At 41.5% G+C, this 27799-nt stretch overlaps 1 protein-coding gene across 1 annotated transcript; it reads left to right on the forward strand.

Annotated features, from left to right (window-relative positions):
- Positions 1–445: 445 nt before the first annotated feature.
- LOC113037367 (dihydropyrimidinase-related protein 5-like) lies at positions 446–26165 on the forward strand. Its single transcript, XM_026194359.1, has 14 exons — positions 446–634; positions 11622–11736; positions 13804–13953; positions 20243–20401; positions 22022–22201; positions 22284–22352; positions 22786–22830; positions 22914–22989; positions 23081–23237; positions 23377–23518; positions 24198–24340; positions 24440–24647; positions 25383–25560; positions 25652–26165. Exons 2-14 carry the CDS (start codon positions 11626–11628, stop codon positions 25735–25737), a joined length of 1704 nt encoding a protein of 567 aa, XP_026050144.1. The 5' UTR covers positions 446–634; positions 11622–11625; the 3' UTR covers positions 25738–26165.
- Positions 26166–27799: the final 1634 nt, after the last annotated feature.

The raw sequence follows: 27799 nt of genomic DNA on the forward strand, positions 1-27799 counted from the left end.
TATTGTTGCATTCAAGTGCTCAAAGTAACCTCTCAACGCTGTAACTGCCCCGTTCGAGTGCACTGGGTCAAAAGCAACAATCACACAAAAAGCCCGTGTGGGCCAGCGTTTATCTTTTCAGAGATCATGTCTAAAGATTAAGCAGCAGAAGATAAATAAATCAAAGGTAAAATGTATTTCTGCTATTATTTTGTTAATATATAGTCAACATTTCAGAAATATAATCAACGAAAGCAAATTTAAACTCATGTTGCAACTAAAGTGGCCTAAGATAGTAATAATAGTCAATGCTTCGCTCAAATCCCCCCCCCCCCCCACAAAAAAAAAAGATAAAATAAAATCGGATGCTAATCGTTACATTTCTGACCGCAAGTGAAGGTATCACGACTACAGCAGCAGAAGGCACGCCCCTTTCCCAAGAGGAAGAGGAAACGCCTTCCACAGACTAAACTCCCCTCCCATTGGTCGGTTTTCCGGTTTCTCTCATTCGAACGGCCCCTGATTGGCTGCTGCCGGACGGTCGCCGAAGAAGCGTCTGCTGCTCGCGTTGTGCCAGCTGTCCTCGCGCACTCGGCCAGTGCTGGGCATCGGAGACAGGCTCCTGCTGAGTAGGATCACGGAATCTGCGAACCGGGTAAGAAGACAGAAAATCCCACAAATGAGAGGACGTCAGGCTGTAGAGCTGTTGACCAATCGGTAGATTTTATCACCTATATCATAATTAGAGGCGTTAAAATCCCTCTTTATGCCATTTACATTGGTAACGGCATGGTTATAACGAACATGAATCAGTCTCTGTAAACGAAAATTAGGCAAATTTGGCAGATTTTCTATATTTTGTTACATTTTTGCAAATCAGTGACGTGTTTCTGCGTCTAAATTAAAATGTGAATGAATTAACTCAACGTTTTTCCTTCCAGTAAATGAATGAAAAAACATTAGTTTCGCTTAAATGCGGTGAAAAAATGGAAAATTGGCGGTGATGTCGTGAAAATGGCATCGTGTGGTTTGGGGCGATGAAATATGGGTGAGATGTGAGTCTGTGTGTGTGTGTGTGTGTGTGTGTGTGTGTGTGTGTGTGTGTGTGTGTGTGTGTGTGGCGTGCCATCAGTGCTGCAAGGCTGTGTGTTTGTTATGTAAGTCCCTTTTAGGTTATTCTCCCTTTTCCCAAATTTATTGAGTCACGGTAATGATGATGATGATGATGATGATGATGATGATGATGATAATGAAGGGGTCTGTCTGTAGCCGTGGACACTCGCTTGTATGCACGATGTGTGAGCGTGCATGTGCGTGTGCTTGGAGTCCTTGGTGTGTGTGTGGCTGGGTACAAAACGCGAACAGGTGATTTAAAATCCAGGTTGTGCACATTATTTGGTTGGAGGGTATTCCTGGGTGCTGCAAATCCTTCAGGTACACCACATTGATCTGAATAAATCAGAGGGCGTCCTGATTAGATGATGTAACTGCTGCCCTACACATGGTCTGTTTCCATTAGGAATGCAATGGTTGTCTTCTAGTGTGTAACGTGTTAATTAGGGTGGTGGTGTAGCCTTGCCTCAGCTAGGTTTCTGAGTTCGCATGTTCTCCCGGTGTATATAACAGCCCTGTTTTCATGTAGTGGTTTACTTTTCTCTTATTGTGTATGCAGGCAGACTTATACAAACGTCACGCCTACAGGGCTGATATGAAGATGCCAACAGTGATTTATGTACCAGATGGTAAACATCCCTTTTAATGCTCTAATTTTGGGTATTCCTAACATGTAAGGGATTTCCTTGGAGGTTGCTGCTTGGTTCTTATAGGCCCTTACAGTCAGAGCTGTTGGTGTAGTCTTTGGGTTTCGGCTGGTCATGCATTTTCTAATTTTTGTATCCTTGATTGAGGCACAAATGTGCAATTCTGTCAGTTTTTACCACCATTTCAATGTGCAGGAGCTCAAAGTTTCCCACGTTAGAGAGGACGATGCTTTAGATGCTTGCAAAGCTGCAAAACTAAACAGCTTCTTCTCTCTGCTTTGTCTGAGTGGCGACACCTATTGTTCAGGATGCTGATCAGTAGAGTGCAGCAAGCACCCCACCCTCTCCTTTGGTGTAACTGGTGATAAGGAGGTGATGATGTCCTTTCGCAGCAACTGAACCTGATCACTTCATTGTCTAGTGGTCAGGTTTCCCGGTTTTCACCCAGGGTTTGACTCCACGTATAGCAACTTGCATATAAGGACAGACATTTCAGGAAGAGGAAGTAAGGAGCAGCTTTATCTAATAATGGCCCTGTTGCACCTCCCACCTGATGAATGATGGTGTTGCCACTGCTAATTATGCACTTTCATAACCTGCTGTTGCTAGTTTGAAAATGTGTTTACTGCCACTTTAATGACAATACCAAAGCTCAGAGATTCACAGTTTATACTGTTGCAACAGTTTTCAAAAGACTAAGCCATTTCTTTTACCTCCAGTTTTGACTTCTTCTCCTGCTATACCAGCTCTGATGTGAGGTATTGTCTGAGTCGCTGCACGATTCAGGAGAATACTGCAGCTAGTACCTGTGCAGAGGTCACTCAGAGATTCTCAGGTTATACAGAGGAAGAAGCTTGAAAAACTGCATAACTAAACACCTTCTGCTCTCTGCTTTGTCTAAGTAGTGACAGCAATATTCAGGATGTTGGTCAGAATTGTGCAAAAAGTACCCGCGACTGGGCAGTGTTGATGTCACTGTGACAACCAATGCAGTGACCAAACTGGTGGCTCTAGCAACAGCTGAATGTCCAAGTAAGTGGCCAACACAAGCAGTCCCATATGTTCTAGTGGATAGGATTCCTGGTTTTCACCCAGGTGGCCTGGATTGACTCCCGGTATAAGAACTTATATTTTATGAACAAACATTTTAATAAGAGGACATAAAGAGCATAGGTTGGTGCATAGGAGTGGAGGAAGGTGCACACAGGTGTACTCCATATTATGCAGAAGGTCTTGATAATCTAAGATCAACTGCAGATGATGTATGGTTTGAGGTGGGACAATGGAAGATGATAAGCTTTTTATTGGGCGGGAACACGATGGAAAGGATTAGAGATGAAGACATCAGAGCGACAGCTCAGGTTAAGTGTTGTGGAGACAAAGTCAGAGAGTGAGGCTGAGATGGTTTGGGCATGTGCAGAGGCAGGGTAGTGGATATACTTGGCAACAGATGCTGAAAAGTGAGTTGCCAGGAAGGTGGAGAGGAAGACCACGGAAAATGTAAACAATTTCACCTTCAAATGAGAAGAGGAAAAACTTGAAGAGTAGGTCAGACCGAAGGTCAAAGGTCAGACAGAAAAAATACTGGCAAAATAAATTTTATGTACAGCTCTTGGCGTTGAGTTTTTTCTAAATGTATAGTGTGATTAGGGGGCGTGTAGAGACAGAGATGCCCCTAATCCTCAGAGTGATGCCCCAGTTACCTTATTGTCTGTTTATCTGTGTGTGATTCAGTAATGCTTATTCATGCATGAACCTGCAGCAGTACACACAATTCTTCTGTGTCTGTGTGTGTGTGTGTGTGTTTAGTATCTATTCCTATCTTCAAGTGGCTGTAAATTTGCTGCATGTTGGTTGGCTTTTTAAATAGCTCTAGTTTTCACACATGCACATATGCAAGGTAATCCAGACATACACACACACACACACACACACACAGAGAGAGAGGGAGACAGAGAGAGAGATACTCCTCCCTGTGGCAAATATCAAGCAAGAGTCATCAGCTGTCTGGTCCTTTCTTCTCACTTACAGCGCGCGCACACACACACACACACACACACACACACCCACAAACAGACATGTGAGCATGTCAGCAGCTACCATGTGAAATGTAACAATTTATAAACATTTTTAAACAACTTTTTTCATCCTTTCAGCCGTTTAAGCCAAGTTTGAACTTATTTAGGAAAATGCTAAGTTTAAATTTTTTTATTGGTTATTAATTATTTTAAAGCTCTCACCACACCATTTTTATCAGTCGATAAGAAAAAAATTAAAAGAATCCAGACGACATTTTATGGAATTTAAAATCAAGACAAACTCCCTGTTTACATATTTTCCATTAAAAAAACAGTACATTTCCGTACAAAAGAAAGTAAATCATCATAGCATCTCTCCTCATTTTCATCCCTCCTGCTCATACAACTGCAGTAGAAACACTGGTTTAGCTTTTGTACATTTTTATCCAATAAATAATTTGCTTTCTAAATGGTGCCTCCAGTATAAGAGTTCAGGTTTTATTCATGCTTTGAGGTAGTTGTGTCTTTGTATTACCATCGCGTCGTGAATCTGTGTGCCACGCACAGTCCCAACTCACTCAGCCTGCTGCTCCTCATTTATTATTAATTAAGTCCCCCATTAAAAAAAGTTTGGATGGAGAGGGGAGGAAACTAGGGTGTGTCTCGCTGTGTTAGACTGTGTGCAGCTGATGTTAGTGTTTATCTGTGTGTGTGTGTGTGTGTGTGTGTGTGTGTGTGTGTGTGTGTGTGTGTGTGTGTGTGCAGAAGCAGCTGGTCCCAGGGTGCGTGAGAAATGCTGCCTGGTGTGTGTGTGTCTGTTATACCTGCTGTGACACAGCAGAAAGTGAACACACACACACACACACACACACATTGAAGATGTCTAAAATAGATGCTTTTTTTCCTTTGAATGCAGTTAGCGAGGAGCATTAGAGACGACCTCAGTTTCTCCTGACGATTAGGACTGCTCAATTAATCGAATTTTAATCACGATTACGATCTGGGCTTTCAACGATCATTAAAAATGACTGAGCCGATTATTAGCCCCTCCCTCGTTTATCCGCGACACCTTAAAGGCCGGTCCGTGAAAATATTGTCGGGCATAAACCGGTCCGTGGTGCAAAAAAGGTTGGAGACCGCTGATTAAGAGGACCCGAGGGAAGCTCGGAAAGCTAAGCAGAAGTTATTTGGAGAGGAGAGTGACTGCCGTTGGTTGAAAAGAGAGGTAAAAAAAACTTCAGTGGTGTTGCACACTATTTTATATTATTTTTTAAAGTCATTGTTAACCCTTTAAAGCCGTCAGAGCAGCACGCTCCGTTTTGTGTAACTATTTTTAAATCCCTGTAGAACCTGAACCGTGTAAGCTAGCGCAATAATTTGTTTTGCATATGAAACCAGAGGAGTTGTACTTACATCTCATACCATCAGCTTGTCCTCGGTCACGGTTTCCTTCCACATAAAGCTTTGCAAAAATTGCATAAAAAGCGCTTGCAGGAACAAAAACATAATATTCCAGAAACACGCTTCGCTGATCCGATCAGCTGTTCGTAACACTTCCCACAGTGAAACAGGCGTCAGCCGAACTATCACATGTCCGCCATTTCCTGGCCGAAACCGGAAGTGACGTCATTTTCGCGGAAATGTAGTTTTTTTTACTTGTAGGCCTTAAAGGCCTATACTGGTCATGTTTGACTTTTCTGAATAGTTTCTGGGATGCTTAGAACTCGAATTGCACTGCTGGAAATAGTTTATTTTGATGCACCTGCTGTTTTCTTTGCAAATTTGCATCATAGGATTGTTTTTTTTGTTTTTCCTGCAGTATATAAAAATTGGTGTATCTCCAAAATAAAACTATGAACACACTCAAAATAAGTTTCCTGTTGTTGTAAACTATTTTTTGCAACTTTTTTGTATTTAAAGTTTTGAGGGATAAACCTCTTAAATTTCTCCAAGTAGAAATATATGTAAAAAAACAAACAAAAATGATTTTCAATTTTTTTTTTGTAGTTTATTGCACTTTTTTGCAATTAATGTAGTTACTATGGACTTAATGCATACATATTATTAAAATATGGGCTATAACAGTTGTATAGCAACTTGAAATGCTCCCATAAATGGCACTACAACATGTAAAAAAATAATATAAGCTCTGGCGGACTTGGTTCTATAGTAGGTCTTAAAGGGTTAAATAAATATAGTCAAATAATCGCGATCTCAATTTCAGTGAAAATAATCGTGATTATCATTTTTGCCATAATCGAGCAGCCCTACTGACGATTTTGACTTTCTGTGCACACAAGGCCTGAATTTCAGATCTCCCGTACTGATGTAAAAGCACAAGTCTCGTGTTTCTGTGTGAAATGGAAATCAGCTTTTGAGAGCAGATAGTGTTAAAATGGGCCAGTGGCTGCTTCCCGTCATTACCCCTCACATTGCATCATGTCACATCGCAGCTCCTGACTGTGCTTTAAGTCTCATCTCCTCGATCACCTCATGTTGCATCACATCTCTTCAAGCTGCTTCATGTTCTCCATAAAAGTCTGTTTCATACATAGAAAAACATCCTTTGTGGCAGCACATGGAGCAGATAGGACAGGGCTGGGCAATTTATTTTTTACAAATTATGTCCTCTAAGTCTCTGGGGATTTGGACAGTTATTTAAGTATTATCTAAATTAACTTTAATTTTAATGCTCATCAGGACAGAAATGCCATATACTGACCCCCACCAGAAAAAAAAAGGCTTTTTTCTCTACACAGTGTACTTTAAACATCGGCCCAGAATTTCTCAGGTGTTGCATCCTGACTAAACCTGAAACTAAACCTTTCACAAAATCTATCAGTATTATTATTATTACTATTATTATTATTATTATAAATCAGGCCAAATATTTAAAGAGTAAAAAAGTTGTTATTCCCATATGTAACATAAAAATAACAAAACCATGAAGTAAAATGGACACTCAGGACCAATTAACAAAATTACACATATATAAATATTTTTTTCTTAGTTTTAAGAATTGAATGTTTATATTTCAGCTGAGCTTTTAGCTTTTTAGTCAAAGTAACACTTTTTGGAACCACCGTTTGAACTATATGGCAGGAATATGGCAGAACTGTATTAATATAGTAAAGTAAGCTATTGTCAGTTAGGGTTGCAGCTAAAGTAGGCTCCATCAACTCTGTTACAGGTCAGATAAAGCAGCCAGCCAGTATTTTTTTTTTTTATATATACTCCATTCCTTGAACCTTTGGTGAACTTACTGTTAATTAAAGGCGTTATTTTCATTTTTGGAAGTTTAATTTCCTCTGTCCTCATATTCCTACAAACACACAAAGCCACACAAAGCCTCCAGTGTCCAATGCAGAAGTCAGCGTTCCCAGTCCCACACCCAGTCCGAGTCTGCAGTCTGTGTGGGTTTGGACTGAGCTGACTAGAAAATAGTGACAACAGCAGCACCAAGTTAAGACATATAGACATCATTGTCTTTTTCTCTGTCAGCTTAACTATTTCTTTTCCTCACCAAGTCATTTTCTGAAGTTTGGGGACTGGTGTTTTGATGGTTTGTCCTTTCCAAAACAGATGGGACACATTGTCTAAAATGTAAATTTAAAAAAAAGAACTGAAGCATCTGTGAATCATCTGAACCCGTGTATTTAATTAGAGGCACCACACTGTCAATAATTTCCTTTTTTAAATTCATATGTTCTGACACATATGAAACGAGCATTTTTAGTATTTTAGAAGTAACTCTTTGAACTACTGTATGGGAAACATTTTTTAAAAAATTACAAATATTTTTTCTCAGTGAAAAGTAACATAATACTTGGAAATATTATTGAAGATTCAAAGAATTTGTTTGATGACGTAACACACCTTTAGCACCAGGTAGCTAATCATATTTCGACTAGTCCAACTTCATTAACCTTCTAAATGTGTCGTTTCCTGTCTTTGTTAATGTCCAGAGTTACTGCAGTGGGGTTTACTTTCGTTTTTTAGAAACACTTCAGTCAGGGATAAATGGTGTAGATGTCATCTAGCCTAATGAATTTCTAAATTCAGTTTTTCATTAATTCCTGAATGTTCAGCTTCCTTGTAACACTCTGACAGCCACATTGATCATATTAGTACTTTATTTGAACCAGCGCTGCCTCACTAAAGGATGGCTAATGATGCCAGACTTAACAAGCCAGTGCCAAGCTCCAGTCTATACATATTACACAATAGGACAGCTCTGTAGTAAAAAAGGGGCCAAGAACCATTTAGTAGCTAAAATCTTGAGCGAAAAAACTATGATAAAAGACGAGGCAGACGTAAAGTTTCTGTGTGAAATACTGCAAAGTATGTGTGTATGTGAGTGTTGACTTTATACCAAGTGGAATTCAAATGATAAATCAGTCTTGATGCTTTAGTATGCCTCACCGTGTGTGTGTGTGTGTGTGTGTGTGTGTGTGTGTGTGTGTGTGTGTGTGTGTGTGTGTGTGTGTGTGTGTGTGTGTGTGTGTGTGTGTGTGTGTGTGTGTGTGTGTGTGTGTGTGTGTGTGGACGCCTTTTTTCCGCTGAAGGATCTCCAGTTCCCGTCTCCTGGGAAACCACTCTTTTAATCAGGCTGCCAGGGCTTTAGGGCACTGCTTTCCATACCGCACAGCGCTCCACCATCGTGTTTACCACTTTATCTTTCATCTCAGCACAATAAGCTACTTCTACTCTTCTTCTCTTTCTTTGGCCATTGTTGTAAATCTCTAGTTTCTTTTTTTTTGTTTTGGACTCCATCTTCTCTGTACTCAACTGGACTATGATCTGATCCCAGATGATTTCTGCTCAGCGCTCCTACAGTAAAGCCAGACAGTATGAATGAATATTTTTCATAGAAACAACAATATATTTCAGAAACTTTCCTTAAATCTATGTTTAAAGCTTCTTGTTACCCCCAGGCTTCATTATTAGCAAGCTGGCAAAACCAAAGCATTTCTCTTTCCCATTGGTCCAAATTTCTCCTCATCCAGTGGGGGTACAAATTTCTCTCCTCATTATTCTGTTCACTGTTCTCTTCCTTCCCCTCTCTCCTTCCTCTCTCTATTCTCCTCCATCTCTTTGAGTTGATTCTGTGTGACTGGGGCTCTATTGTGTCTGGCCATCAAACACATTGCATACAGCCACCCATGCAGAATACACACATATACACAAAGACATGCTTATTGGAGAACCTCTCAGTTTGTTGATCCTATTAGGTTTACTCAATCTACTTTTTATTTCAATGATCATCTAAAAGAAGAACATAGTGGACCACAGATTGCAAAAGCTAATAGTTAACCACACTGTTTTGATGTGCAGTGTAATTTTAAATATGTAGTGAGTGTTGCAAAGGGGAAAAATGTATTTAAAACAAAATAAACAAATAAGTTGTGATTTGTAGAAAGCGGATATAAAACCAAGTCAAGTTTAAAAGCCAAAGAATAAAACATGGTTTTAAAAATGTTGGTGGTGATGAAGCCAGCTGTTTCAATTTTTTAGGCTCAAAGAAACAATCTCCCCTATGCTTTAAATATGTTTAATTTAATTCAGAAAAGGTCAAATTTGGTGTAGTTTGGAGGAGAGGCAATTTTAATGATTAGAATTATTGAGTGGTGTAATATATTATTATATATCTTCATTTTCCATATAAAAAAAGAGTTCATCTGAGAAATCTTCATCAATATTGGGCATCAAGTGTTGCTTTAGGGCTTCTGCGGCAGTAAAAGACAAGCAATCAAAATGACTGGCAGGTGGTGTAGAACAGCGGTCCCCAACCGCCGGGCCTCGGACCGGTACCGGTTTGTGAGTCGTTTGTTACCAGGCCGCGAGGGTTGAGGCTCAGGTGTGAAATTTATGGTTTTCAGGGTTTTTATTGGTTTTTATCTTTATTTATTTTTAAAATAGTTTTTATCATAACCCGGTTTCCCTTTTCCCGTGTGTTATGAATATATCTTCTGTTTTTTGGTACCAGTACTGGTTTTATTTTGTTGTATTTATCCGCAACACCTTAAAGGCCGGTCCGTGAAAATATTGTTGGGCATAAACCGGTCCGTGGCGCAAAAAGGTTTGGGGACCGCAGGTGCAGAACATGTAATATTCAGTATAACCTGCTGATATGTTTTGAAGCTTCAACAGTTTTTAAACCCAGGGGTACACATGGTCATATGAGCATTAAGATTTGTTTGTAGTCCATCTTCAGCACATCATAGTTTCACCACAACTGCGCTTCCACTTGGCTCAGTAATTTGAGCCAAGTGGAAGTTCGATCCTCTGAGCGCTGTGTTTGTCTTTTCCTCCTTAATATCTTTCCCATCCTCCCTGTGACGTTTTCCGTTGAGATCAAGGAAAAGTGGTTTGGAAAAGGTATAGGAGGTAATTTTGGGTCTGTTCAGCCATAGCCTTGGTTTGTTAGCCATGGCTCATTGCAGAAAATTACAATGTGGTGATTACAAGTGGAAAGTTACATTAAAGCCAAAGCCATTAATTTTAAAGAACATGCATTATATATTTTTCTATGGTGATAAAGAACTCCACACTGCTTTCCATTTCCCTCACTTAACTAATATAAAATAAATCAATCAAAGGATAAGTAAATAAAAAGACACTTTAAAACCTCACAGAGGATCAACTTTACTGCTGTAACTGGAAAAGACTTGGAAAGGAAACACCAGGATCCTACCATGAATAGGATTCGATGAAAAACACAAACTGGGTGTACTGGGTCTGCGTAATGTAACACAACCTAGAAATTATCATAGCCACAAGTAATCATTATGCACACAAGGACCACCGGGCATTCATTTTGTAAACTGCTCATACAGCACAAATGCCTGAAATTAGGTGAGTTACATGTCTGCTAACCACAAGGCTGGATCATTAAAATTCACTTTGCTGTAAAGGGAATATTTGAAGAACGAAGCGCAGGAACGTACTGTAACCCTTGTAAAATTACCGATTAATATACTCATTTCCTTTTATATTGCAACATCAGAAAATAGTGAAAAATGTGTTTAAGTTTTCCTGAAATACTAGTACCTTTATTTTATTAACTACTGTACTATGAAGGTCTCATACTATGAATAAATTGTTATAAATCATAATAAATTGTAATAGTAACAGACCTGTTGTTCTCTACCGGTTGTTAGTTGTTAGTTCCTGATCCTTGAAGAAACATCTGCTTTCCATCTGTCCTTGCAAAGTGCTGATAATCTGTTATTCCTGCAGATACTGTAATAGATTTATAAATTATAGATCCACTCCTAAATATTTTATAGACTGAGCTGACACACTTTAAAGACGGGAGGAAATGCTTCCCAGAAACTGTAACGTGTAACTCAGCACAAAATACAGAACACAAACTTTCACTTGTTGACTTTGGTTTTACGAGTAGCGGTTGGTTGCAGGACTCCACACTGGATTCCTGAAGTTGAATAGACCAGTACAATGCCAGGGTTTAAGTATTGCTGTGTAAAGCAAATTAAACACTGGATAAAAGCAGTAGTTCCAGCTGAGAGCTGCAAGATTTCAGTTAGTTTTGTTCAAATCAAGCAACTTTTTCTATTTAGAACAATTAATTTCGCACTGCAGAATTTAATTTAAACTGTTACCACCCAAAGGTAGCACTCGACTGGTGGGTGTGTTAAGATATTTTAGATCTGAGCTTCTGTTTCACTTCTGATATTTATTTTTAGTCCTACTCATATTTCCTTGAGTATTTAGTAGTTTAGTTAAATACAAAACAAACATTACTCACTGCACCACCTTATGGTAAGGACTGGTATTGCGCAACGTTGTTAACATGCTAAATATCGTGTACTTGAATTTACTTGAATACCCTTTTATCTTGTAGGACTATGGCTGCTAACATGGGGTCCATGCGTATCCTCATCAAGGGGGGAAAGGTGGTCAATGATGACTTCACCCAGGAAGCAGATGTCTACATCGAGAACGGCATCATACAGCAGGTAAATCACTGTTATGTACACATGTTAAATGTGCACGTGTGCAAATGTATTTTTACTTGCAAGCACATTTTTCCACGTGTCATACAGTAAAAACTTTTCATCGCTTTCACACTTTCGCTGTCCAGTATATCTCCAGCTGTTAGCATGACTCATTTCACAGTAATAGCATGAAGAGAACCACTCGGTCAACTCTGTGGCTCCAAACCATGGTACTATAATTATCTCACACAGTGTTGTCATGGAGATAAGCATCGGTTTATGTGGCGAGGACGCCTTTGAATCAGCTGTACTGAAACGTTCCAGTGTTGCTGCAGCTGTTGAGCATTTACACACTCTCTGTCAGTGCTTACTTCCATCACCACTGACAACAACAGCTATTTTTTTGCAGTATTTAAAGTGTTGAAGCTGAGCGAGTCATACTGTAACCAACACGTTTTCAGTCCCAAAGCGTAACACTTTACGCTAACAGTTCTAATATTAAAAATGGGCAAAGTTCTCAATAGTGAGGTCAGCGTGTGTAAGCATGCAGCCTGATCTAAGCTGTCATACAAAAGGGGAACATCTCAGGCTGTGAGACCTTTTTGTGAGTTTGTGCCAATCAGAAGAAAACCACCTAGAAGTTGAGTTAAACTGCAAATATGCACAGCTCCTCTGGTAAGAAGAAAAGATTACCAAGTGTACTAATGTTCATGTCAGCCTGTTTAATTGTCAGCATTATCACAAAAACAGTTACCAAAGTAATTAATAGTCATTCTCTATGGACTGTGAAAGTATGTATTTCAGTGTGGATGAAAATGTCAGATTGGCTAACAAGCAATAGATGACACATTCATGCTTAGAGCTATAAAATCAATGTCAATTTTATTTATATATCACATTTCACACAGTTATAAATGACCTCAATTCAGCAGGCAGCTTGTTCCAAAGAACAGGACCACAGTAATTGAAAACACCCTCAGCAGCACATCTAATTCTGCACCTGATTACCTAAAAAATAAAAATCTGAAATTAGTTTGGTTTAATATACCAAACAAAATCCCTAAGATAAAGAACCTTGAATAACCTTAAATTTAATATATTAAACGATAATTAATGGATTGTATTAAAAGTAAATGTTTGTTTCCTTACATCTTGGCCTGATATAGGCCCAGAGTTTGGTGGTAACGCAGGTTGCAATTAAAAAATATGTATCCCCCTACCGGGGGCATGGAAAATAGCTACTTGAGGTTGCTAGGTGAAACTAATTGTAAAGAGATAAAGAGTGATGTAAAGAAAACCTCCTTGTGATTGCTTTCCTCACTAGTAGATTGCCACAGCTGCAGTCTGCATGGAAGACTTTCTCTGCAAACACTCGTCATTTATGGCCCTTTTATGGTCGCCGTTCTCGCACGAACTGTACTGTACAGCAAAAGTGAAGTCGCATTCCCTGGCACAAGCTGCATGGTTTCTTTGCTTCCTGGTTTTCACTTCTTCTCGTCCTGTCCAGCGCTGATGTGGTCCCGTCTGAGTGACTCTTTGTGTGCGAAGTGACTAATATGGCAAGCATAAATGGGTCCTTACGCTCCTTAGCAAGAAAAACAAAACAAAAATATTCTTCTGAAAATGGTTAGGCACAAGACGATCCTGAAAGTCAGTGAAAATGCAGATAATGTCCAAAGAAACACTTAGAAAGGTTGGCTGTGGCTCAGGAGGTCGAGCAGGTCATCGGCTAATCGGAAGGTTGGTGTTTTGATCATTGGCTGCTCCGGTCTGCATGCTAAAGCAAGCAAGAAACTAAACCCCGAGTTGCTTCTGATGTGTTCATCGGAGTGTATGATCAAAGGCTTTTAGACATAGAGTAATAGTAGCTCAAAAGCACTATAAAAGAACCAGTGCTTCAGAAAACCTACTTAAAAAAGTCTGGCCTTTTTGGAAGCAAAATAAAAAGAAATTTGCACAGTGATTTACCTCTTGGTGACCAGTTTCAGCTAGAAACTATTATTGTGTAGCTGGGACTTTAATAAAATAAAGTGATAATAATGTGAAAATAAAGTACTGTAATTCGTGTGTTTGTGTTTTCTGTGGCAGGTTGGAAAGGAGCTGATGATACCAGGCGGAGCTAAGGTGATAGATGCCTCTGGAAAGCTGGTGTTACCGGGCGGAATTGACACCAGTGTGCATCTGCAGGAGACCTTCATGAACGCCACCATCCAGGACGACTTCTACAGTGGGACCAAGGTACACACGCTGTAAACACACTGCTCAAACACACTCACACACAGGGCTTTGCTGTGAGCAGGCTCGTCAGCATGCCTGTGATTAAACACATTTCAAGTCTGCAGACAGCTGTCATGCTTTCTCTGCGACTCTGACGTGTCTGCAGTGAAATACTGAGCCCTGCTTTTAGCTTCATCAGGACTAATGACCACATGTTTTCTCACATTGGTCTTTCAGGAAGCAAACACCTGTCAGCAGTTTCTGGTTGAAAGCAGAGACTTATCCTTTTTAGACACACATTCACACAGCTGTTTAGTTTTCATCTGTTCTGGGTGTATTTGTTAATTTCCTGTGAATGTCCTGCATGTTTTCCACTGAGAGCCCGAGCAGCGAGGATGATTTCATAATTAAGAGGTTAAGAGGTGTTATTGTTGCCTGCAGTGGTATGCATGTGTTGGAGGATGTTCTCAGCTTGTCTGTTTAGATGCTGCCTGGCATGCCTGACAGTTTTAGTCAAGGGCGTCAGCTGTGGACGCCAACAGTACAGTATCAGCAAAAGATAGTCATGTGACAAAAAGTCAAAGTATATGTGTGTGTTGTTGTAGGTGATTGCTTCATCAGACACATCTAATAATATATTACATGATAAATGTAACGTGGAGTCCCCAGAAGATGATGAGTAAGTTTATTTTTTGTTATTTGGCTCTGCTAGTGTACATTTGCATGATTCACAGTTCAAAATGATCGTATGTACAAATGGATAAATACAAATGTGTCTTTCACTGGGCCTTTGTTGAACCCTTCTGCCTGAAACAATCCCCTTTGCCCTGCTTCTGATTGGCTCTCCCTTAAACAAAAGCTTGGAACAGTAGGCCAGAACTGTGGCTGAGACCATATTAAGGATACATTTACATCATACAGAGCGAAGAGTAGAAAAAACTGTCTGAAACAGAGAATTTAAATCTGAAATCTGAACTTACGGCTCACTGGGATTATTTAGGACTGCGCCAGGTGTCACTGACAGTGGGCTGATCTATTTGAATAAATCTGTGTTGTTCTGTGCTCACGTGTTCATACGCCAGCAGCAGTGACCCAGCTGATAGCAGCAGAGCTAACGTAGCACCGAGGAAGTTGCAAAGGGTCAGCAGTTTGGAGGTTTTTCACGCCTCTGGGGCCAACCGCTTTTCTTTGTGTTAGTGCAATCATTTTTGACAAAACTAAAAACTGTGGTCTAGTGACGGGAAAGGTCGCGCTCTATCTTTGTCTTTTTGTTTCTCACTCGTGCTTTATGCATCAGTTATTAACGTTATTGCTGCACAACTGTGAGTCTCACATGTGAAGAGATGAACTTCTAGTGATATTTAGTTTAGGTTCAAGTCACCCTACTTCAGGTACTTCTGTTTATTCCTCAATTTATTTTTTTATGTAACATGAGAATCGACACCTTCACTAACTTAAAATATAATCTAACAAATAAATACATCCAAAAATATCAGTTTAGTTATTTGCTATTATTGCTGTTAATGTATTATTACCACTTCTATGACTTTAGGAACAATAAGGACACAATGAGCTAAATGAGCTAAAGGAGCAGGTATTTTAACTAGTTTTCTTCATGTTGCTTTGAAATTTCCCCTGTTAGGCGTAGCAAAGGTACAGGAAAAGTGGTGACGTTAACCTGCAGGTGACCCACAATGACAGCTTTTCTTTTCCTTTTTTACTGCCATTAGATAAAAGACAGACTTCAGAAAAGTGTCTGTCCCACAGTGTCGATTAGAATCAATCAAAATGCGGGGCACCGTGTCAGTATTTGGGGACGAGGCCTAAAAATGTTTTATATTAATGCTATTCCGTCCACGCTGCCCGCCCAGCTGGTCTTTCTGCTCAGTGTAGCTGCTGACGAGCAAGTGATTGTCTGGGGGAGATCGTCAGCAGCACTTTTAGTATCTTTTCTCCTCGCAGCCTTGCCGGCATGTTTGGAAATTATGGTGCACATCATAAAATAGCGGCGGTGACTTTGCTGTGCTGTAAGAGGAGAGAAATGAGGCTGAAGACTGGTGACAAACTGGTGCCAGTTCTCCCCCAGCCCCCACCGCTGCCCTCGCTGCCATGACAACTAACCCGCACTCTTAGCATGGAAATTTCTGTGTGTGTGAGAGAGTATGTGCACACATGACCGTGGTAGTATTGTGTGGTTCCTATGGTGACTGTGTTACCGCAGCAACTGCTCGTGTAATTGTGATGAACCCCTAAACTATTTCCCCCCTCTGCATCCCTCTCTCCCTCTGTTTTGTAACTGTCTGCTCCCTCTTCTGCTTTACTTCCTTCCTCCTCTGGTGCCTCCTCCTGTTCCTCTGCTTCACCCCGATTTATATAACACGCTGTAATGGTGGAAGGTCAATAGGAAGAACGTGCTGCCCGGATAGGAATGATCTGGAACTGATGTTTTAGCTTCTTTGACATCATGCTGAAGTCTTTTCAGCCATTCTTAGCTGCTTATCCAGGTGAAGGTCACCAGACATGTAGCCAGTCCATCATCAGAACCTTCTTTCTGTGTCTGCCATGGACTGTATATAAAAGATCTGTAAGGTCTGTAAAGGGAAGCCAATGATGACCAGCAGGGGGCGATGCTGACCACTGCCCCACATATGTAGATGCAATATTAAAAACCGTGAACTCTTTAAAGTTAAAATAAAAAGGTTTCGGCCTCAGGGGCATCACACTGCCTGACAGGTGACGGGTTTGAACAGTTAAAAAAGACTTCCAGACGATATAAACTACAATCGAAAAGCACAGCTGTCTCTCTGTTATTAAATACTAACAGAATAAAGTGTGTGATCTGCTCTCACTGTTATCCACAGTCAGTCTTTACAGTGTAACACTGATCAATCACATCCAGCTAAGCAGATCTGCTTTTTTTTTTTACATAAAGCCTGAAATGTTGCCTGAGCTGTATCTGTCACAGCAGGCCTGGCTGAGATCATTTAAACGTCTCAGCAGGCTGAACTGTAGCAATGAAGAGAAGGAGGAGGGTAGTGGAAGAAGGTGAGGTGCTCGGCTGTAATAAGAAGTACGAGTGGAGCTGATAGAGGCTGATCAGAGGGCTGGAGCAGTAATCTGTCTCACACTGATAGCCTCTCCCAGAGTCTGACACACTCTCACCCCCTCACAGTCGCTTTCATATGTAAAGGAAGCTTCAGGCACTCATGTGACAGGATTTCTGTGTGCTCGTTGGTTCTTCTTGGAGGAAAAGTTAACTCTTTCTTTTGTACATTAAAATCTTCACAACTAATGCTATTTTTAAATGATTGTGTTCGGTGTGGTTTCAGAATGAATCAACTGTTAATAAAAACATTTGAACTGTTATTATTAGATGTAACTTTCTCTTGGTGATCTGTTAAAATAATCCAGCTTTGCAGTTTAAAATCCCAAAAGTATTGTTATTGATCTTTATTAGTCTATAGATGTTCTTCTACTGGGGTTCAACTTCTTTTACTCCTTCCTTCATGCCTGCCGCCCTCTCGCCATCTCTTTTACTTTCTATGCAGGGGATTATCTTCACAGTAGGGGTTTGGGGTCTTTAATGGAGCAGGAGATTCATATTACGCACCGCTTGTGGTTTATGTGTCAGTATGTTGGGTTGACAAAAAGAGCTTTTAGGTCAAATCCACTAAGATTAAACGATGTTGGTTGGCTGAACACGCTGTCTTTCTCCATCACTGTTTATGTTTTGGTATGTTTAAATTAAAGAGTTGAAAAACGATCCACATGCTTATATCACTGCTCTTAATCAGATGTTAAATAATCAGTGCGCACTGTGTGTTGATTTGACCTGATATTCTGGTATCTTTAGGAATTTATAATCTACAAATCTTCTACTTAAGTTAAGATAAGATAAGATAAGATAGAACTTTATTAATCCTTCGGGTGGGTTCCTCTGGGAAATTCGATTTCCAAAAAAGCACAGCACCGACAGAAGTTACAGAGTTACAGAATATTATATATATATACACACACACACACACACACACACACACACACACACACACACACACACACACACACACACACACACACACACACACACACACACATATATAAATACAGAGACAATATAAATAAAATATACGAAGGGGATAAATAGAATAAATAGGAATAGAAATAAAAATACAAGTGAATTGCACATTTCAAGTATTGAGGTCTATTGCACTGTTGACTATTTACAAAAGTATTGCACAAAAGGTATTGCACAGTGAGGTGAAGAGGCACTACAGCTTAGTTGTTCCCCCCTCCTTTGTCCTCCTGTCTCCCCTCCCTCTCCCCTCCAGAGAGGAGTTAAACAGTCTGATGGCGTGTGGGACAAAGGAGTTTTTAAGTCTGTTAGTTCTTGTCTTGGGGAGAAGCAACCTGTCACTGAACAGACTCTCCTGGTTGTTAATGGCCGTGTGCAGAGGATGCCTGGCATTGTCCATAATGCCATAAAGTTATGTGGACACATTCACAAAGCCTGTGTAATGATGTCACTGGAGGGACGACTCATTTTGTTGTGAAATATCTGAAAGCTTGCAAAAGGATGCACAACTATCCTGGGCTTAAACATGCACCTGGCTGGTATTGTTGCTGTTGCCAGCAGATATGCTCTGTGCTGTCTGCAGTGAGCGAGTGATGCTGTGCTTCTTGAGTCTCCACAGCAGGTTTGTAATTTAGAACAAGCTAAAATTGGATGTTGTTTCAAGTGTTTGTAGTTGCAAATGTTGCTTGAAAACAGCGTGAAAAACATCTCAGCTCTCAGACAGCTCCTTTATTCCAGTTTGACAGAAAAGTCTCAAACTGCCCCTGAATCAGTTCACACTGATTATAGCAATGTTAGCTCATACTGTCGTGTGCGTAACATGGATCGGTAAAGATGCAGTGATCAGGGATTTCTTTTTCCCTTTACCTCCTGTTTGCTCGCTTGTTTTCTCCGCTCTGCCCTCTGGGATTTTTTAAAGAAGGGGGCCAGCAGTAAATCTTAATTGAGGCCAAGCAGACAGACAGCCTAAATCCCACAATCCCCAGCTGTGCATCTGTGCCCCCCGCTTTCTCTCTCACACGCACACATGCACACAGTTACATGTAGTGACAGTGATCAATGACATACACTCTTCATGCACACATATGCTGAGACCTTCGATGCTGACATTGCACATCACTCGGACTGGTTTCTATGGTAATGAGAAATCTGATAGCTTACTGGCCGACTGAGCTTACGCTCACAAGCAGGTGACCCCGCCCCCCGTCTGTGAGACACGTCTGGAGCCCGAGGCAACGGCTCCACACTGTCACAGAAACGTTCTCATGTAGTCACATTTTATTGAGGTTAGGCTGCAAAAATGATGGCGGTTTAACGTCACTTTGATTGTCGATGATGACTAAAGAGCAGATTACAGCTGTTTCACACCCCACCTCTTCATTTCCTCTTTTATATGCGATTACAGACGTTCTCCCATCATGCCTCGGTGTGATATTCCTGTTAGAGGATATTGGATGGGTGAATGTTTGCGCAATTTTGGATGGAGAGAGGAGGACAGGAGGAGGAAGAGGGTGGGGACGTGCGACAGGCATGGCTGAGCAGTATCTGTTGTCATGGTTACACAAAAGTGCATTCACCATTGTAGCGAGGAAGACGAGTCACTGCACACAGCTTCCTTCACTTCTTCTAGTCTATCGTTGTTTCCTCATCCTCTCTTTCCCCCCCCCATCTGTAACTTTGCTTCCTCTCGCCCACTCCTCTCCTTCATTAGTAATTTCATCTCTCATCTTCTCCAGTTCTCTGTTTCCTGTGGAGTAGAAGTGAAGGAGCCACATTTAGCAGCAGGAGCCATATTCAGAAAGCTTACGTTTGTAGTTTTTGAGTTTGTGAAGTATTAAGACGTTCACACGTATAGCTACACTAATGTGAAGCCTTTTGTCAAAACTTAATGAAACCAATGTTGTCACACTCTTGGAAGGAAAAAAGCCTTATCTCTCTTTCTGTGTCAGGCTGAGATATTTCTATAGAGAGGACAAACCAGTGATTACAGCACTAAATAAGGGCATTTAGACTGAGAACAACACTGAAAGGAAAATGAAGCAGTGGCTACAAGAGAGTCAGTGCAATCAATAAAGAGCAGAGCATATGATGAACAGTTGATAAGGAAGGACTATTGTCACCAGACAAACAGAGTCTGTGCTGGACATTGGTGTTATTGTCCTCTTTCTAATCAGTCTTTCTTTTCTCTTATTCTGCCCCCCTCTCTGTCACCCCTGGTCACCCTCTTACCTCACCCAGGCGGCTCTGATGGGTGGTACCACCATGGTGATGGCTCTGGTTCTGCCTGAACAACACTGCTCCCTGCTGGACGCCTACGAGAAGTGCAGGGCTCTGGCCGATGCCAAGGCGTGCTGCGACTACGCTCTGCACGTCGGGCTGACCTGGTGGGGACCAAAGGTAAATTTAAAAAACGTACCACCAAAGTGCTTGGAATTACGTTGGTAGCATATATCATTATTTATTTTTGTGCTCTTCTGGCGTTTATCATCGTTGAATGAATAATAACGCAGCCAGCCGTTTGTGGGTGAAATGTGTAATGACCTAGATTAAACCCGCACAAGAACTGGGTTAACACACGTGCTCAGTGGGCACATTAGGCAGATTATATGAGTCAAGGTGCCTCATTCAGCCTTTGGCTTTAATGTCTGTCCTACATCATCTGCTGACTTTGTGCATGTGCCCAATCTCATTGCATATTGTTAAACGTTTCATGCCAGAATGAGGTTTAATACAACACCTGTCCAGCAGAAAGCTTTGACTGGTAGTCATTCTTGTTTAAAAAATGTCAACACAATGTTTCTTAACACATTTCAGGGTGTGTGTGGTAAAGAGAGAGGACACAAAGGCAGAAAAACAAGGGCGAGCCAGTATCTGGCTAAAAATACCCACGAAACAATAACCCAACAGAGCTTGGGCAGAGAAAGTGAGCCTGGGCAGACCTTCCAACAAAGACAAACTTAAAGACAGATAAGACAGGGGACTAATTACACAAAAACAAAGCTGAACACCAGTGAAAACAAGCAGGGCGGGGCAGATAATAATAAAGGAGGGCAAAAGAAAAGAAAATCAAACTAACACAACACAAGAGAGAAAACTGACTATCAAAGTAAAACAAGGACATGAAGTCTTAATTTATACTTTTATTTATACTTATTTATACTTTGAATCTATGTCGAGTCTGCATGGTAGTCTATGTCTATCCTAGTGTCCAACACCATCATCACCCAAAGAATAGTTGGCAGAAAGTTTCTCTCTTTGAATTGATTTGGACAATGATGACAGAGGTAGCTGAAAATATGTAGGAGAAATTGAGCTAGTCACTAAAACGCTGCATCAGCACAATGTGGTTGCAGTTCTAGTGGAAGTGATGTTACAGCATAGCTTTTTCAGAGGGCTTTACCATACAGTGGATGATCTACAGCATAAATTAATCCAAATGTATAAATCCTGATTAACACTAAACAAGGTGTCAGAGAAAAGGAAACAAAGACACAGAGGCCGGGTCCACAGACAAGGAAACACTGCAGAGAGAAACAATAACAGGAGAGAATAATAATAATAATGATAAAAAATACTCAAACTGTCATGAGCTGTAAAAGTAGATTAATCATTATGGAAGGAAGTAGTTTTGCTCCTTTCATCAATACTCCATCACGACTATGACGTGACCTTTATGGCCCATTCACCGCAGCACAGTTCAGCATTTTAAACACTGAACTGTCTAGTTTCCTTTTACTGCTGTTTGAATGAATGAAATGGATTCTTCTCAGCGGGGCTGTTATAGTCACCAGTGTAAAGGCAGTGTGATCTCATTGTGGCAGGTTTCCAAGCTCATTTCATGCCCCACAAAACAAACACACACACACACACACACACAGTTTCTCTTTCACTCCATGCCCACAGTCCCAATGCCCGATGCACTAACTGCCTTTACATATATAAGCTGAAGCTTTGCAAGCACTGAACTGTAATCCAGAAACATGACTGCTGACCCTGAGACCTCTGAATCGTCCTTAGGTGCGTAATGAGATGGAGACCCTGGTGAGGGAACATGGAGTGAACTCCTTCCAGGTGTTCATGGCCTACAAAGACATGATGATGCTGCGGGATTCAGAGCTCTACCAGACTCTGCAGACCTGTAAGGACATCGGTGCCATTGCCCGAGTCCACGCTGAAAACGGAGAGCTGGTGGCCGAGGTGCAAAGACAAATTTTTTTTTCCTTTGACGTCGAAGTGAAATCACAAACCCGTTTTAAAATGAATGTGTTTGTGTTGTTAGGGTGCCAAAGAGGCTCTGGATTTGGGCATCAGTGGGCCGGAGGGAATAGAGATCAGTCGACCAGAGGAGGTAAATATGCAGTGGACAGAGGGGTGGGGGGTTTCAGGAGGTAGTGGTCGTATCCTAATCTAAAGGTCAGAGGATCAATCTGCTCCTGCAGTCTACATTGGCACTGAACACTTGGACTTACGCCCAACACATCCATTAGAGTGTGAGCGGGCATGATATTAGACTAATGTGGGACTATGTGAATGTGGCTGATGTGTGAAAAAGCACTGATCTAAAACATAACAGTGGAAAATAAAACTTTTTTCCTTGATGTTCCCTTAAAATGCTGATAAAACCTAATTTTGAATATTCAGTAGAAATATTTAGGGATCTTTCCTATAAATGTAAAACAAAACCAAGTAATCATTGTGGCCTTGATATTTGCAATAAATATTAAAATGTTTACTTATTAAAGTTGTTATTTTGTGATTTTACTCTGTCTTCTTGTCTGCAGCTGGAGTCTGAGGCCACTCACAGAGCCATCACCATCGCCAACAGGGTAAAAACATTTTAATATCCAGTCTGTGTGCAGTTATTGATAAGTAATTAAAGGACTGATTAAAATCTTTTGTGTGACCACAGGCTCGCTGCCCAATCTACCTGGTAAATGTGTCCAGTATGTCTGCTGGTGATATGATCGCTGCTGCTAAGATGCAGGGTGAGCTTACTGCCCGATGAAGACAAACTAACAGTCACCGTGACGATGGAGAGGATGAAAGCTGACTTTTCTTCACTTTTTATAATTTCAGGTAAGGTGGTCCACGGGGAGACTACAGTTGCTCACGCAGTGTTGAATGGGATGCAGTATTACCACCAGGATTGGGCTCATGCCGCCGCCCATGTCATCGTCCCTCCGCTCCGCCTCGACCCAAACACACCCAGCTACCTCATGGGCCTGCTGGGCAAGTATGTGTGCTGCACTCACATCAGCATGCTGTACTGCTTCGAGTAAACTGATCGCAACAGCAGCTCAGTGACCGGCAAAGGTGCCGTGGATAAAAACGCTCCTCTAAACTAAACGTTGATATCTTGTTTCCTGTTTCAGTGACAATCTGAGCGTGGTGGCATCAGAGCACCGTCCGTTCAGCACCAAGCAGAGAGCTTTGGGCAAAGAGGACTTCACCAAGATCCCTCATGGAGTGCCTGGAGTCCAGGACAGGATGAGCGTCATTTGGGAGAGAGGAGTGGTACGTACACACGTCAAACGCACACATAAAAACCTGAGATCAGCCATGAACCACACAATTTATCATCCACAACCAGTGGATGTGGAAGTTCTGTTTTGACACCATGTTGGTAAGTCTTAGTTTTCTGCAGTTAAACAGAAATAAAACTTACTCATTAAGTTTTGTTTCTGTTTATAAAACTTAATGAAAAGTTTGAAGCTTATCATAATATGACAAGCACTGGCGATATCTTCTACCATTAGCATCCACATGAGGCTCAAAGCTTGTATCAGTTACTGTGCCAAGATATTTCCTCTACTCCACAAACTCAACAGTCTGAGAGATTGCTCAGTTTTATTTCCAGCTATTTGCAATAAAAATTAAGTATTTCTCCAGTGAATGAACTCATACTACGCCATCTTGAACTGCAGCTGGTGATGGATGTCCATGTTCTGCTCTGAAGCCTCTATGAGAAAGACCACTTTACCAGCACATGAAATAGATCTTCTGCTCTAGCTAGAGTGGCCATGCAGCTCTCAGCTGATCTCCAGAGCACCATCTAAGACCTGGAGTTGGAGTTTGTCCAATACTGGGATGAGATTCTCTCTGGGGAAGCAGCTGAATGACATCATGGTCTACCACAGTAGCGACAGAAATAAAGACGTTTTGTATGATCGGATGGGCTTTCTGTATTTTTAAGGTTACAGGGAAAATGGATGAGAATCGTTTTGTGGCGGTGACGAGCTCCAACGCTGCAAAGATCTACAACCTGTACCCGCGCAAAGGCCGCATCATCCCCGGGGCTGACGCTGACGTGGTGGTCTGGGATCCAGATGCAACAAGGTACACAGCTGTAAATAAACGGGAATCACCTTTATTACTGGACTCAGCCCGAAGCATAGGGACACACATCCATCACTTTCTGTGTGTGTGTGTGTGCAGGACAATCTCTGTGAGCACTCAGGTGCAGGGCGGAGACTTCAACCTGTACGAAGGGATGCGTTGCCACGGCGTCCCTCTGGTCACCATCAGCCGGGGGCGTTTGGTGTGTGAGAACGGCGTGTTCATGTGCGCCGAGGGGTCCGGAAAGTTCTACCCGCAGCGCACTTTCCCCGACTACCTCTACAAGAAGATGGTGCAGAGGGAAAAGGTGCGTTCACTGTCATCACTTTATTAACACTGATTCCAAACCTGCCTCTTTGTGTTGTGAGTGTTTCCACTGATAATTAAAACTCCAGGGCAGGACAGCAAGATCCAGGCTGAGCTCTGCTGTGTCAGCTGACAGCAAACCTGCCACAAACACTCCCATCATGATGTGACTGACTCCACCGATCTGACAGCCCATATAAAGGATTTAATGCTCCCTGTGGAAGCCAGCAGTGTGTTTTCCTGCTGCTGCCCCTGTCTGTGAAAGCCCCCCATCCCAGCCTCTCTACTCTGTTTGCTTTTAGACCTTTTTATCTCAATTTATTTAAAAAACTCGTCACAAAAGTACAGAAACTGTTTTTATAAGAACTTATATTTACAGTTCAGTTCAATTTCAGGTAGTTTACAGAGTGAGTATGTTCATTTATAGTTTCAGAACACATGTTTTAGTACAAATAAAAGTACTTGTGCCTTTTGGTTTTAGTTTTTATTTCATTTTAATGATTTTTGTGAGTGCACAAGATCTTTTTATTTTTTCTAGTCTAGCTTTTATTTTAATTCCAGTTTTTTTTACACCTTGTTTTAGTTTTGTGTTTCTTCAGTGGAATTTAACTTGGTTACTTACATGTAACAAATATTAATCAGTATCAATCTTACAGCAGCAGCTCAACTGGCTGTTATTATTAGGTTAAAAATGGCTAAACATCCTAATCTTACCTCTCACCTCATCGTGTTTCAGACTCAGGCTTACAAAGGGGTGGACAGGGATCCGTACTCTGGTGATGTGGCCAAGGTTGCGAACACCATGAAGAAGGAACTCGGTTTGGGCCCCATAGATGGAGAGACGCCCAACAAAGCCTGCGGTCGAGTGCACTCCGGAATCCGAGACCTTCACGAGTCCTCTTTCAGCCTCTCAGGTGAGCTCTAATAAAATCGTCCTTGATTATGGTGACGTTACACCGAAGTCCTCGATCAAATTTAATAGTCCGTACGTGTTTTTCCTTTCAGGGTCTCAGGTCGACGACCACATCCCGAAGAGGTCCTCGGCTCGGATCCTGGCCCCTCCCGGCGGCCGCTCCAGTGGTATCTGGTAACTGCTGGTGTTGGAGCTTCATCCGTCCGAGCCGCCGTTTTTTTGTACATTTCTGAACAACCAGAAAAACTGCACTGATTTTCAATCACAGGATAAAAAGTAAAGATGGCAAAAAAATTTCAAGCACGCCTCTGTGATTGGTGACGAAACGCCGATGATCAGAGATTCTAATCTGTGTCTTAATTGGAGCGACTGCTCTGATCGAAGGGCTGTCTCTGGATTTAAATTGTTCTGCCAAAATCGAGCTGATCATACTAACTCTGATAAAGTCCGCTCATTATCACCCTGCCTGTATCGTAAACTGTGAAATGTCAAAACCAGTACAGTTTTTGATGGTTAGAACTGAAGTGATGCCGACCGAATTATTTAAAACTGTATCTATTACACCCCCGTCTCTCACACGCACACACACACACACACACACACACACACACACACACACACACACACACACACACACACAGACGTACACTGTAGACACCATAGCTTTAGACTCATGTGAAGATGTGTGTGGGTCCTGTTTGTGGTTACACCGCCCACTCGGCGTCCTGCTGCATCGTGGGTTCCTCAAACAGTGTTTTTGTTTTTGATGAAATGCGCCGTGTGGTGATGAAATCCAACTGCTTCAAACACCGTGTCCTCGTAAAGATACACTCTCTGAACATCCCCGCGCTCTCACTGCCTCTGACTCGGTCACATGTCCCAGAAACATTCCCACCTCACCCGCAGTTATTGAAGAACTCAGCCTGTGAGCTTAGCTGGGATTATAACTTTGGCCCCAAACCTGGTCCACTGTCCTCGTCTCAGGGGTGTCTGTAGAGCTCACAGAGTGCATGAAGGGAACAAAAACACGTTATTTAACCTTCGAGTGACTGAGTGGAGTCATTTATGTGTGACCTTGTTGTATTTTTTAATTATGAAAATGTTTCCTTCCAACTTTTTATTTATATATTTTTTTACAGAAATGGGTGCGCTGAGGATAATGATATTTTTTAACATTAAAGGCTTTGATTTAAAAATCATCAATTAATGTAACATCCATGTCTTTGACTGTGGGAGGAAGCCCACACAGGCACAGGGAGAACATGCAAACCACACAGAAAGGCTCCAGCTGCCCAGGGAATCTGACCCAACATCCCTTTTTTTCTCCCTGTGAACCTGTGGTGTAAAGTAATATCTCATACATGGCAGAAACAGTAGAGGCATGATAAACACAAATAGATCCACTATTAACAAAAAGCTCTCTTTAATAAAATATATGATCATGACTTGATCATACAGGTTATTCAAAGGTTTTTTTAATAGTGGCCGAGTCCAGTCCGGTGATTCAGTCACTGAAACGTCTCGGTCGCTTGAGGGTTAAACACAGAACATGAAGGTGTGGAGAAAACTTAAAAATACTCATTTACTCCAGGACGTGACTCTTGACTTACAAAGCTGCAGTTACTCTCTATTTATGTCCTGTAAACATGAGTCCGTCAGTACATCCTACAGCCTTTCTGCGACTCTTATTGCTCTCTGGGTCGCAGGTTCAAATAAATGATTAAACCAGCGTCTGAACATGACTCAAACTTGAGTCTATTTTCATGCATTTAAGGCTCTGTTAGAGCAGCAGGATGCTCTCTGTGGCTCTGACTCTGACTTTCTCTTTTTATTAGACCGTGAGCTCCAGCACAGACGCTCTGTAGTACACAGTAATAATAAAGGATACGTTAATAGCAGGAAAAATGATAGTAAGGGCAGCTTCTTAGTGAGAAACGTCAGGTACAAGAAAAGCTACCGTTGTGACTCTTTGAGGCAAACAAGTAAAGGGCACATTTTGGATTATGTTGTGTGTCAGCTCACTGAATATTTTCTGTGCATACTAACGAGCCTTTGCACACTTTTCACACTGCAGTCTGAACACACACCAAATAACTGAGACCTCAGAGTGAGCAGAAATCAAAGAGTGTTGCTGAGACTGAGAGGCACGTCGTGGACCAGCTGTAGGAACATACAGCGAGATGTTTCCAGAGCAGTGAGTCTCCACAGAGCAGGACGATTGAGCTGCACAGGCTGACGAT

The sequence above is a fragment of the Astatotilapia calliptera genome, chromosome 15, assembly GCF_900246225.1.
Source record: "Astatotilapia calliptera chromosome 15, fAstCal1.2, whole genome shotgun sequence".
Taxonomy (NCBI): domain Eukaryota; kingdom Metazoa; phylum Chordata; class Actinopteri; order Cichliformes; family Cichlidae; genus Astatotilapia; species Astatotilapia calliptera.

What these genes read in the sequence shown, in the direction of transcription:
- LOC113037367 (XM_026194359.1), top strand. Translation starts at nt 11,626, where the DNA reads ATGGCTGCTAACATGGGGTCCATGCGTATCCTCATCAAGGGGGGAAAG. An exon ending in ACTTCTACAGTGGGACCAAG is followed by an intron (nt 13,954 to 20,242) that starts GTACACACGCTG and finishes TACCTCACCCAG; the next exon opens with GCGGCTCTGATGGGTGGTAC. An exon ending in GTCCTCTTTCAGCCTCTCAG is followed by an intron (nt 25,561 to 25,651) that starts GTGAGCTCTAAT and finishes TTTTCCTTTCAG; the next exon opens with GGTCTCAGGTCGACGACCAC.